The 12,825-nt window shown below is 36.9% G+C and overlaps 1 protein-coding gene across 2 annotated transcripts in view; it reads left to right on the top strand.

Moving 5' to 3' along the window:
• Positions 1-12,825, top strand: part of CDKAL1 (CDK5 regulatory subunit associated protein 1 like 1) — a 649,098-nt gene that overhangs the window by 100,513 nt on the left and 535,760 nt on the right. For both annotated transcript variants that reach the window (XM_060164267.1, XM_060164266.1), the window contains one exon: positions 1,420-1,504. In XM_060164267.1, the coding sequence (XP_060020250.1) occupies positions 1,420-1,504 (85 nt within the window). The remainder of the gene's footprint in view (positions 1-1,419; positions 1,505-12,825) is intronic.

The raw sequence follows: 12,825 nt of genomic DNA, 5'->3' as shown, positions 1-12,825 counted from the left end.
GGCCACTCTGGCTGCTGGGTGGGAAAATAGACAACTGGGTGGGGATGGGGAGTATGAATGGAAGGAGGGAGACAAGCTAGGAGGGAGCCTAGTATTCAGCTGATGTATAGTAATGAGGAGCTTTCCTTTTCAAGAATTTGTGGATCTTATCTCTTTGTAAAAAATTTACCATTTTTATAACAAAATGTTTGGGGAAAAAGTTTTGCCAAGTTACCAGAAGCTTGGATGTGCTCACCATCCCCCTCATGTAATGCTCTCACTGGAAGCTCCATTCCCAGGTAGAGAATGTACACACAGACATCCATATGTCCTTAGTTCTTCATGTCTTTTGACCTCTGCTTCTGTTCTTGTTGAAATAACATTGAAGGTGCTGCAGTTTTCAACTTTGGTTTTTCTTTCATTGTGGTAATCCTATTTTAATGTATAAGTCCTTTTAGGCAGCAAGGCTGTTGGAATAGCATCAAGCACTTCAGGCATTTATAAATTCATTTCGAGGGACTTCCCTGGTGGTGCAGTGGTTAAGAATCCGCCTACTAATGAAGGGGACATGGGTTCGAGCCCTGGTCTGGGAAGATCCCACATGCCGCGGAGAACCTAAGCCCGTGCACCACAACTACCGAGTCTGCGCTCTACAGCCCACGAGCCACAACTACCGCAGCCTGCGTACCACAACTACTGAAGCCCTCGCGCCTAGAACCTGTGCTCTGCAACGAGAGAAGCCACCGCAATGAGAAGCCCACACACCGCAACGAAGAGTAGCCCCCGCTCACCCCAACTGGAGAAAGCCTGCGCATAGCAATGAAGACCCAGTGCAGCCATACATACATACATACATATTCATTTCAATAAACGTGACGGGTTTGGTTTGGGTAATTTGTTGTGTTGCTAGTGAGTTTGTTATAGTGTATAACAGTATCTAATCAAATTAGTGAGGAATAAAAGACTCACTTTGATGTAAATCATTAACTTTTTCAAAGAAGACAAACAATATTTTTAGTAACATCTCAAGCTGAAGAATATTCAGTGTATAATACATGTGCTTGAAAAATATTAACACAGCCTAAAAAGGGGCAATTAATTTCATATTCAGAGGTAAGATTAGGCCAGTTTTACTTTAGTTTTTGTTAGTATTAAATACTTGCAAGTATTCAAAATGTTTGAAGAAAATGCTTATCCTCTTTATATTTTAAATGAGAAGATAATAGCACAGGTTATATATTTTAATATTTATTTCTCACCAGTGTTTCCATGCTGAAGCAGTTATCTACTATGTTGTAATTGCCTGTTTACTTGACTCTACCCACTAGCTCTCTCTCCTCTCCCCCTGTGGTCCCAGTGCCATCTGAGTAAGCACTTGGATACTTTTGGCTGATTAAATGTGATACTTACTTTTCTTTTTCATATTTATCTTTTTAATAGAAAATGCATCAGAGGCAGACTTATGGCTCCTGAATAGTTGTACTGTAAAAAATCCGGCTGAAGACCACTTTAGAAACTCAATTAAGTAAGTGGACGTTGATTTTTTTTCTTATCTTTTTATAAGTGATGTAAGAATTAATTTTCAGGAAGTTAGCTTTTAAAAGATTCCTAACATTACAAATACTCAGTATGTTATCAACAAAAGTATGAGTTGGACTTTGGGCATTATACTGTTTTGAATTTATCTGGTAAGGAATAAAACTTTAAGGTAGACTTTTCTGATAGGTATTTGAGTATTTGTGAAGTGAGCTAATAGGTGATTTGAATATCTGTCAAGTATTAACAACATACTTTTCTCAGGGAATCCAGTCTCTACATTTTGAAACTATCCAAAGCAGTCCTTACCTCTTTTCTCTTCCCTGTCCATTAGCACTGTTCTAATAATGCCTGGCCATCAAGAGAAGTACAGTTTATTGGGGGAGCGGGCATGTAATCCGTGGTTCTTGAATTGTTCCTCAAGTTACAGTGAAAGAAGTATCTTTTTTTCACATCTCTGAATCATACTCCACCCACTCCACCCACTTCTTACAACCTTCATTCTATAAATTATTTCCTCATTCACCTCTATTTTCATCTCTCCAACCCCATTGGTGCGTTTTCATTGGTACTTAAACAAGCTCAGACCTACTCAGCCCCGTACACCCCTTTTAGCTCTGGTCCTATTTTTCTTCTTGCCTTCCCCGAGAGACTTAAAATTTTTGGCTGCGCAGCACGTGAGATCTTAGTTCCTGGACCAGGGATCAAACCCCCTGCAGTGGAAGTGCGGAATCTTAACCGTGGGACCGCCAGGGAAGTCCCCCGAGAGACTTGTTAAGATTTTTCATTTCCTGACTTCACTCTCAAACTCAACCCCCACCACATTGGTTTTATTGTGAAATATATCATACATAAATGAGTTTATGAAACATGTACAGTTTAAATAAGGTTAACAAACTTAACACCTAATATCTACCACCCAGCATAAGAAATAAAGCATTGCTGAGACCTTAGAAACTGCCCCGTTGTCCCTCTTTCAGTCATATCCCTGAGATGTAACCTTTATCCTGACTTTTGTGGGTCATTCCCTTCCTTTTATTAGTAAACTTATCATCTATTAAATATATCTCTAAACAATGTGTTGTTTAGTTTTGCCCTCTTTTATGTTTATTGGACTTATACTGTTTGTGTTCTGAGATTTGCTTCTTTTCCTTAACATTTTGCTTTTAGATTTATCCATGTTGATGGATGTAAAATAACTGGCCATTCATAGTATTTTACTGAATGAATTTGTCACAATTTATCCATTTTATTATTGAAAGAGTTTTGAGTTTTCCCTGTGTTTTGCTTTCATGAGCACTGCTGCTCTGAATATTTTGAACATGTTTTCTGGTGCGGATGTGCAAGAGTTATTTTAGGATATGTACCTAGGAATTATTGGGTCACAGGTGTGTGCATATTCAAAGTTTTAGGTAATGATGAACTTTTCCCCCAACGGATGTACTGGCGCTCACTCCCACCAGTCATGGATGGGTGTGGTTGTTCTCCACTCTTTGCCAGTACTTGATATGGTCAGGGTTGTAAATTTTTGCCCATCTGGTGGTGGAGATGGTATCTCAACGTGGTCTTAATTTGTGTTTCTGTGATTACTAGTGATGTTGAGCATCCTTTTATATGTTTATTTGCCATTTAGATTTTCCTTTTCTGTGAAGTGGCTCTTTAAATATATTTCCCTGTTATTTTTTTATTATTTGTTTGTGGGAATACATTAAATGTATTCTATATACTAATCCTTACATATTACATATGTTGTATCAATTGTGGCTTATCTTTCACTTTCTTTTATGGTATCTTAGGATGAAGAGAAATTCTGGCTTAAAATTTATCAACCTTTGCCTTTGGGTCCGCGCTCTTACTGTTTAAGAAGTCTTTCCTTACTCTGAAGTTAAGATATTCTACGTATTTTCTTCTAAAAATTCCATGGTTTTTACTTCTTACATTCAGGTTTATAATTCATCTGGAGTTGATTTTTTTTGGTATGATACCAGGAAGAGGATCCCATTTTATTTATTTATTTTCTGTGTAGACTCCGACTTTTTCCAGTATCATTTATTTTTTGAAAACCTGTCCTTTCTCCTTTTATCTATATATTATCCACTCTGTCATAGGCTGAGTGTCCATAGATGGTTGGGTCTGTCTGTGGGCTCTCTATTTGGTTCCACTGATCTGTTTCTTTATTTTGGTGCTTATTCTACTACTGCTTACCTGACATAGTCATAATTAGTATAGATTTATAATAAGTCTAGATGTTTGATACCGCTAGTGCCTTTTTGTTCTCCAGTTTGAAGGAAGACATGTTTTTGTTTTCGAATGTGCTGTATGTAAAGTTACAGCTAAATGTTATAAAAAAGTAATGGATAATATTTGATTTTTATCAAGTGTCTTCTATGTGGCAGGCACTGTTCAAAGTGCTTTACATCAATTAGATATTATGTAGTTTAATTCTTGCAGTCTACCAATGAGTTGTAGGTTCCAATTTTATTTCTGTTTTACAGATGAAGAAGCGTCTGTTTTGCAGATGAAGTTCTCTAAAGCTGTTGAGTTCATAAGTGGTGGAGGTGGGATGTTAACCTAGGTAGTCTCACTAGAGCCTGTGCGATGTTAAATTTAATACCAGGTAAAGAAGTCAGATAAGCAGTTACAGAATTGAGGCAGATATCAAAGAGGCACCACTAGAGGTACAGATTTTGCATTGTTTCCATAGAAGCGATAGTTGAATATGATGGTTTCCTCAACTTAGAAATCATGGAAGGAGCAGAGAAGAGTTGTTACCTGAACGATGGTGGGAGGCTTAGGAGGGTGGTAGTGATGTGAGATGGAACAGGGGAGTTAGGGTCATGGTTAGGACCAGAAGAAGGGAGAATTAAACCAAGAGCAGAGCAGGATGTTTACCAGGTGCTGCTTATTTTCAAAGAATGCCTTTTATGGGAAGTCTATCATGTTCCCTGATTATCTACTTTTTCTCCTATAGGAGAGGCATAAGATACAAAGATACTTTAGTGCCTCTAAGTACAAACCCCAGAGAATTCAGTTTGTGTGATTATCAATTTTAAAATGTGATTAACCGATACACTTCTAGACTGTTTCTAAAAGTTTATTTAAAAACTCAAATATAACTTGTGTCAATGGGTTTTCTTACATAAACTCTGGTGAATGCAGTTCAAGGTAACGATACGGTGTTTGAAAGATTAAGTGAGGTAATCACTTAAGATGTTTGTCATTTTAACACTACAACACTAGTGGTAGAGAGCACAGGTTCCTTTAATGCACTATTCTGCTTGCTTGAAAGAAAATTTAAAAACAGTATTATAGGTGATTAAGTATTTTTTTAAATGGCTTTGAAAGCTTTTGCTAATCGCAGCTAGTTCTTGTTAACATACCGCCTAAGCTAACGTTGGATTTGCTTCCAGAATAAATATAATCCTGTAGAAGGCACAGTAACAATTAACATTGAGAAAATGTCAAATTCAAGTGACATTTATACATTTAAAGACTTTCAGTGAAAGATTACCTACTCTTGTCAAGCATTTTGCTTTACTTAAATGTTCCCCCCCTTTCACCACTGTCTCCTAACAAAGCAAAACAAAGAAAAATAGTTCATAAACTTTATTACACCTTCAGTCATGCGACACATTTGTCTTCTCTCAGCCTCCAGCTCCGTCCTTTCCCTTCAGCCTCCTCATGAGCATGCACTTTTCCCCCATGACAGTGAGGCAACATTTAAATTCAAGGAGGCCCTGATAGGGTGTTTCATCTCTCCTTGTTCAGCTGCACCTAATGCATTATGCTCATATTCACCCATTTTCAGGATGGACTGGGGGCTCTTTTTTTCTAACCTGAACCCCCTACAAATAATGATTGCTTCACTTTGCCACTTATTTCTGAGCGTTCGCCTTAATTTCTGATCATCTGCTTTTGTCTCTCTCCCAATGTATTCTTTTTTTTCGACTGTAGAAATTTTTTTTATTGAAGTATAGTTGATTTACAATGTTGTGTTAATTAATGCTGTACAGCAAAGTGATTCAGTTATACATATATATACATTCTTTCTTTATATAATTTCCATTATGGTTTATCATAGGATATTGAACGTAGTTCTCTGTGCCATATGTATTTTTGATATTTAATAGTTGTTTGTGTATTATCAACTCATTTTATTTCTCCTGAGCTACCAGGCAGTAGGACCCTCTTGTTTTAACAGGAGAAAAGGAAGAAAACTGAGAGATTTACTATCTTTCATGTAATCAATGCATAAGATCCCAGAATTGTGAATTTGTGACAAGACAGCCAGGGCCTTTTTTTTTTCTTCTCTTGGTGGTGGTGGTCAAAAGTATTAGTTTTGCAACTTCACAGTATAAAATATATTGGGAGTATTATTTAACCTTGGTCACAGAGAATAACGGCTTAAAATTATTTGGAAATTTTCATTTTATACAGTAATGCTGACAGTAAATCATTCTACTTTTAAATAATTCCTTAATCTAGTCCAAGTTACATACCTGGCATGAAAATGCATATGTGTTAATCCGTAGGCTGTACTGATCAGTACTTTCTACTAGTTGATCTAATTACTAAGACTTTACAGTGTTTGTATTATTGATGTTCAGATTGATAAGACAGTAGGAGTTTTAAGTAGTAAAAAAGGAGTTAAGAATGACTTTTCTGGCTGCCTTTTGAACTTTGAAATGTTAAATGCTATTGCCTTTACTAATTTTGAAAAAAATCTCTAATGAGGCCCATGTTTTGTGGTGGCAGCCTGTTGTATGCATACTCTTTCCTCTTGAGCATTTGCCAGTTGCCCTGTCCTTGTTTTATGCATTAAACCAATTTGATTTAGACAATATGGCCTTAAACTTGAGGGGTTCTTGAGTAAACGAAAAAGATCAAAAGTTTCAAAAAAATAAAATTTGCTCTTAATGAGAGTATCAAATAAGAAAACTCCTTTGGTTAGTGCTTTATAGAAATGTGGAATCTTTTCCATGCCACCTAAAGGAGGTCATTCAGAGGCTGGTGAAGATAAACACGTCTTGTGTGTTCTATATAAATGACAGAAAGAATAGCCAGCTTGCTTTGATCATGGACTGTCAACCTCTGTTTGACCTTGTGCGTTATTAACCCAAATGGGCACTGTGGTTTAGCCACACTGATAGTAGATAGATGAGTCACTAGTTCTTTGAACCACCTTTGCCTGTAGAAATAAATGGTAATGTTGAAGGGATGGTTTAGATATCTCAGTGAAATTACTTGAAAGAACAATGGAAATATAAGGAGAAATGGACAAAGAAGAAAAGTGTATGTTGAGACAGGATAACCTGCTTTGTATTATATCTTCTGTTTAAAGGAGAGCTCTTTTTAGAAATAGTGTTCTGTTGATCAAATAAATTATTGGATGTTCACTCCTATTATGAAAAGATTTTTTGCTTTATGTGGATTTGACTTTGAGTTCTTCATTGTAAACTGAAGTTGGGGGAGGCATCAGAATATTGTTTCAACTTGAATTTGTAAAATAAATTGCCTTCACAAAAGCTGACTTATTACGAACAGAGAAGTGCTTTCCTTTTCAGTTAGTAATTATACAGTTTAAAAAAAGAAAAAAACTCGACTCGTTCTGTTTCTAACTAGATTTGTTAGTAATCAGGTTATCTTTATTTTTTTAATTAAAAAAATTGGCATTGGGAGATAAAAAAGAATACTAGGTTTTAGTTTGGCCTTTTTCAAGAAACAGGTTAGGTAACGCAAGTTCTTTTGTTAAACTTATTTTTTAATGTTGTTGATTGTGGGTTTTTTCTTAAAACTTAGATATTTTAATTTTGGCTTTTCTAGTATGAAATGGCTTTAGTTCAGTAGCACTTTTATGTTATTGTTTCAAGTGTCGTTCATTGTTTGCTTTTACCAGTCACAGTCTCATGGTTCCAGCTATCCTTTCCCACCTTAAAGGTTTCCCTCTATATGGAAAGTTAGTTCAAAATATTGTACTGTTTGACTTAATATATATTGTCAGTTAAGTTTTGTCTAAGGCTATTGTTTTTCTCCAAACAGTGCTATTTTTAACTTGAGTTTACGTTTCCTCCTACCATTTCTCATCTACTTCCACTATTTAGATACTATCTGTGTGTTGATTACTCCCAAATTTCTGTGTCTGACCCTGGTCTCTCCTTCCAAGAACCAAACTTGTATGTCCATTGTATGTCCAGCTGCTTTCTGGACTTTTCCATTTAGATGCCCCTTAAAGTTGACACTTTAAATCATCGTGTCAGAGCCTCTTCATTATCTGCCTCACCTTTTCCCCAGCTAATGTTCCTGTTCGTATTGCCTGTCTTGTTTGGTTACAAGGTCACCTATCAGATAGTCTGGGAGTTTTCTTTGACTCCCTCTTTCCCTCCCCTATTTTCCATCCTTCAGAACTGATTCTACTTCTAAAATATCTTTTCCTTCCTCCCTTTGATTCCTTCCTTCTCATTACTTTTGCCCAGTGTTAGTGTTTTGTTCCTTCTTGGAACTTGCAGTGAACCACTGTGTTCTCATGTTTCATCAGATTGCCACGAACTAGACACATATCTTTTGAATTTAATCCTTTCTCTCCATCCCTATTGCTAATGTCTTAGTTATGGTCCTCAATATCTCTTGCTCTTATATTACAGTAGAAGTTAAGCTTGTTCTCAGCTCCTTTTCTGTTCCAGTTCATGCGTTCCTCTCCTTCACACCCTGTAATGGTTCCTTCTCAGCTACATGATAAAGATATAATTTCCTCGTGTAAAAAGGTCTTTTAAAATAATCTGTTCCTTGCCTACCTCTATGCCTCTTTTCTCGCCACTCCTCCATAGAATTTTACTTCTTGCCTAAATTGTATGATTTTCCAGACATATAATGTGTTTGCATATGTTTTTCCTATTCCTTGGAACATGCTCTCCCTTTCCCCCAAAGGCATGCATGTGTGCATGTACATGCTCACGCGCGCCCACACACACACACACACACACACACACACACACTCATGCACCCCATGTAATTCTACTTGGCAACCTAGTCATCTTGTGGGACTCATATCAAAGGTAATGCTGTGTGCAAGGTTATCTCCCTTCTAACTCCCACCCTTTACCTCCAGGGTCCCCAGAGTTAATCACCCTCTGTTCTGTGCTACTTCTTTATCCCGTACAAACATCTATTGTTGCATATTACATTTTATTATTTGTTTACATATTTGGCTCTCTACTAGATTGTGGTCTTGAGGTCAGGTTATTGACCTCAGGAAAATCCTTTTTTATGAAGTCTTTGACCCTCTGACTCTACCATGTAATGATTTTCCTTTTCCTGGGAACAGATACCATTCATGGAGTAAGACTTGCTTGTCAGCTGTTCTGAGAAGAGACTCCCAAGGCACCTGTGAATCCCTTGTAGAGACAGGCTGTATATTTGCAAAAAGGGGAAAGAACATTCTAATTTGCAAAGATTGTACTAAAGGGCTCTCTTTTTAAGAAATCGTGCTGTTTTGCTTTTTATGTTTTGCTTATAAACTAGGAAGAAACCTGCCCCTTCTTGTCCTAAATGAGATAAGAAACTTGTGCTTGCCACTATTGGTCCACAGTTTCTTTCCAGAGTAAAGTAGTAAAAGGAGTGAGAACTGTTCTCCCTTCTTGGAGTATTGCTTGGTCTTGGCAGAAGCTCAGCTGCGAGTGGCAGGACCCTGTTCTTCTTGCCAAACTAAGTGGACTGGCTCTGCTTCAGGACCTTGGCCACTGGATTAATTGAAGCATCTCATCTTGAGTCAAAGGGGTAACAAAGGTGTAGATAAAAACCAGGTAGTGTTAGACCTTGTTTTAGACACACAGTCTGTACTCAACATGTGTTTGTACACTTAGGTTTTAAATGGATTGATTCTTCCTTTTTTGGGAAGAGTGCTTGGCATCATTCTGCTGTCAGGGCATCAGCAAGTTATTGCTAATGTATTATTTTGTGTTAAGTGTATTATTAATTATATAACTATATTAATATCACAACACTTGTCTTACATTTGAGTATCAGATTGTCCAGTTTCAATGAATGAGCAAAAAACATTAAAAAACACCAAAGTGGGAGAAAGAAATCAACATGGCTGTTGTGGGGTAAGAAGTAGATGTTTTGGAGAGGTTGACTTGATATAGGATCTTTGAGAGAAGAGTGGAACAGTAAGATCTATGCAGACAGTGATGTTGTCTCACTTGTTTACTGAGGGATCCTTGGTCTCTGGTACAGTGCCTGGTAAATATTTGGCACTGAGTTTGGCATTGAATTGAAAGCTGATTTGATGAAGACCAAATTTCTCTGGATAAGTTGCTGTTTATGTGTTAGGTCTTCTTACTGTCTACCATATGTGAATTCATATTATTCAAGTCTTAAGTCATGGGTCTGTTTAGTCTACTTTCTGTTGATGCTAGGACTTTGTATTGTTTTTTCTGTGTCAGCTAGTCTGGGGTTAATGATGGTATTAGAGGAACATGCTTTCTGGAAACATAAATGAAGAGTTCTCTGTTGATTCCTAAAGTGAGGGGTGAGAGTTACATAATTCAGAGCAGATTTTGACACATTTCCTGCTACAGACTTTAGTTGTTTGTCCCCTATCCATGGAAAACATGGAGACGAATGGGAGTGCAGGGAGACTATTACATGATAAATCTCAGTGAGAAATTTGATGGGGAGAAAGGAGAAAGTATATTTTAGGATTGAATTCCTGGTTGACTTTAAAAAAATGAAGGAATAGTTAAATTTACAGTTGTAAGATAAGTTACTTAATTTGCAAATCAGGAACAGAAAAAGCAGTTTAGATGTAATAAATCATTATAAAATGCAAAACTGAGTTTCATAGCTATCAAAAATCTTTTTGGAGAACAGTATTTTGCATATTTCATGATTACTGTTACATCAACAGTTGCTTTGTTTTTGGCATTTTAAGCAAGAGAGTAAGTGAAAGAGGTCAGAGTATTATGTACTGGCAACAGCTGGCTGATAGCATTGAATACTTATGTAATTAAATATATGTGTTGGCTGTTGTCCTAACAGCTCTGTAGGTGGAGGCCCCAGAAAGCATGCAGAAACTTGCTTCAGCAGGATTAAAGAAGAAATCAACATGATCTAAGCCTGTGCTTTCAGCCAGGAGTGATTTCCTATTGTTTTGGTTTGAAAGACATTCTACTTATTCTTGGTGTGTGTTTTAATACAACAGCAGAGAAAAAAAGAAACGTATTTTTTTACTCCCCTTCTTGTATGCTCTAAGTGTGAAAAACATAATCTTTCTTAATTTTTGGTCACTCAGTAGTGTTGTTTATTAACTGATGACCTTTAAACCCATAGCACACAATATTAAAATATTAAATGTTAACTATTTCTGTTCCTTATTTATGGTTACAATTAGGTTTAGGTGTCCTCTGGGCCATATTAAAATAGTTACGTTGATTTTAGACTGCATTAAGGAATGGTTGTCTGTGATCATCAAAAATTGGATAAGGGGTGGCAGTGAAGGATAAACAAAATCCTCAGGTAACAACTCTGCCTTTAGTTAATAGTCTTATGTGTGGGTGCAGATTCTACTCAAAGTACCTTATGTTTACCTCTGTTACTGTTTTTATAGCTCAGGGGCTGAGGGCAGTCCTTGAGGCACCTTTGGGTACAGGCTTTGATGAGTGGATGTTACCTTTGTGGGATCAGGAAAAGATGTCAGTTCTTGTAGACACAATCCGGCACAGCTGTGTGTGGCTGCCCCTATAAATAACCCTGTATTTTAATCATATCTTCATCCGTCTGCAACCCATTTCAGAGTTCCTTAGGGACAGCCACTATGTCTTTTATCTGTATCCCAGCACCTAACACAGTGGTTGCCAATAATAGTTGAACAAATGAATGAACCAACTCATGTGTTTGCTTTCTCTGTATGTTTTTTCTCCTCACCCCCCCTCCACTCCCTGCCTCTGTCAGAACAAGTGTCTTCCTCTGTAGCTTTTCACAGAACTTCTTCTGTATCTCTTTCCTATTAGATTGCATTACTTAGAAATTAAGTTCAACCCCATGTCATAGAGGACCCTAAAAGTAGAAGCTTAAATAAGATAGGGGGTTTATTTTTCTTTATATAGTGCGAAGTCCATAGTTAGGAAGTTGCTGGCTTTGGTTTACCAACTCAAGGATGTGAGGGCAAAGTCTCTAAAGTTTTATTGATCTTTCCATTATGATATAAAATGGCTGCTACTCTTCAACCGTCATATGTACTTTACAAAAAGGAGGAACTACCGAAAGGGACAGTACCAGCTGAGTTGGTTCCCCCTTTAAGGGCACTTCATTGGAAGTCCCACACAGAGCCCTGTGTTTGCATCTCACTGGCTGGAGCCACATTACATGACTACCTCTATTTGTAAGGGGGGCTAGGAAATGTGGTTTATTTTCATTTGTTTTAGACTAGTCATGTTGTTGTTCCCAACAGAATTGGGGTTCTGTCAGTACTGAAGAAAGGGAGAATGCTCACTGGGTCTTAACTTGATGCCTCTGCTACAGGTTGTAGTCTTTGAGGCAAGATACGTATTTTATTTACCTTCTTCATTTATCAGGACTAGAGTATTGGATGAGATTCTCAACATATTTGTGAACCAATGGCCCTTCTTTCTCCTGTTTACTTTATGCAGAATGTTTAAGAAACAACACAGTTGACATTTGAGAACTTTTCTTCTTTTTGGTTACCCTGAGCTGTCTCTAATGAAGTAATGATAATAACAATAACAAAATACACTGGAGAAGCTCATGGCTTAGATGTTACATACACAAATAATAATAACAAAAAAGGATAATTGGGATTTTCACATATTTTCCACTCTTAAGAGCTGCAGTGACCATATTTGAAATGGGATCTATGAGGAAAGTATATATCTCATTGTTTCTGATACTCCATTTTGTGATAACAATGATTATAAACCTGATTTAGAAACTAGAAATTCTACAAGAATTTAGACAGAAAGCAAAAGCAGAGTTTAAAATTATCACAGAAGGTCTTAACTAATTGGAAGAAAGTTTGAGACTTAAGTTCATTCTATAATTAACTGCTAGAAAACAGTATTTTATATAATTCTAAAAAGTTTGTTTCAGCTGAGAACAATGCTTCTTTTCACTCAGATAGAAAGTTAGTGTTTTACATTTAACTTGGGAAAAAAAAAAATGGAGAATTCAATGTAAGCACTGAAAAGCTAACCAAAGGGAAGAGTCCTATAAAACTTGCTGTAGGGTTTCTGTAGGTTGGCGCCATTGGATACTATTAGAGGAAAGTTAGGAGTATCCAATCCTCATCCTAGATTG

This window comes from Lagenorhynchus albirostris, chromosome 10 (assembly GCF_949774975.1).
Source record: "Lagenorhynchus albirostris chromosome 10, mLagAlb1.1, whole genome shotgun sequence".
NCBI classification, from domain to species: Eukaryota; Metazoa; Chordata; class Mammalia; order Artiodactyla; family Delphinidae; genus Lagenorhynchus; species Lagenorhynchus albirostris.
The sequence above is the reverse complement of the archived record's forward strand: the minus strand, read 5'-3'. Positions and strand labels throughout refer to the sequence as shown.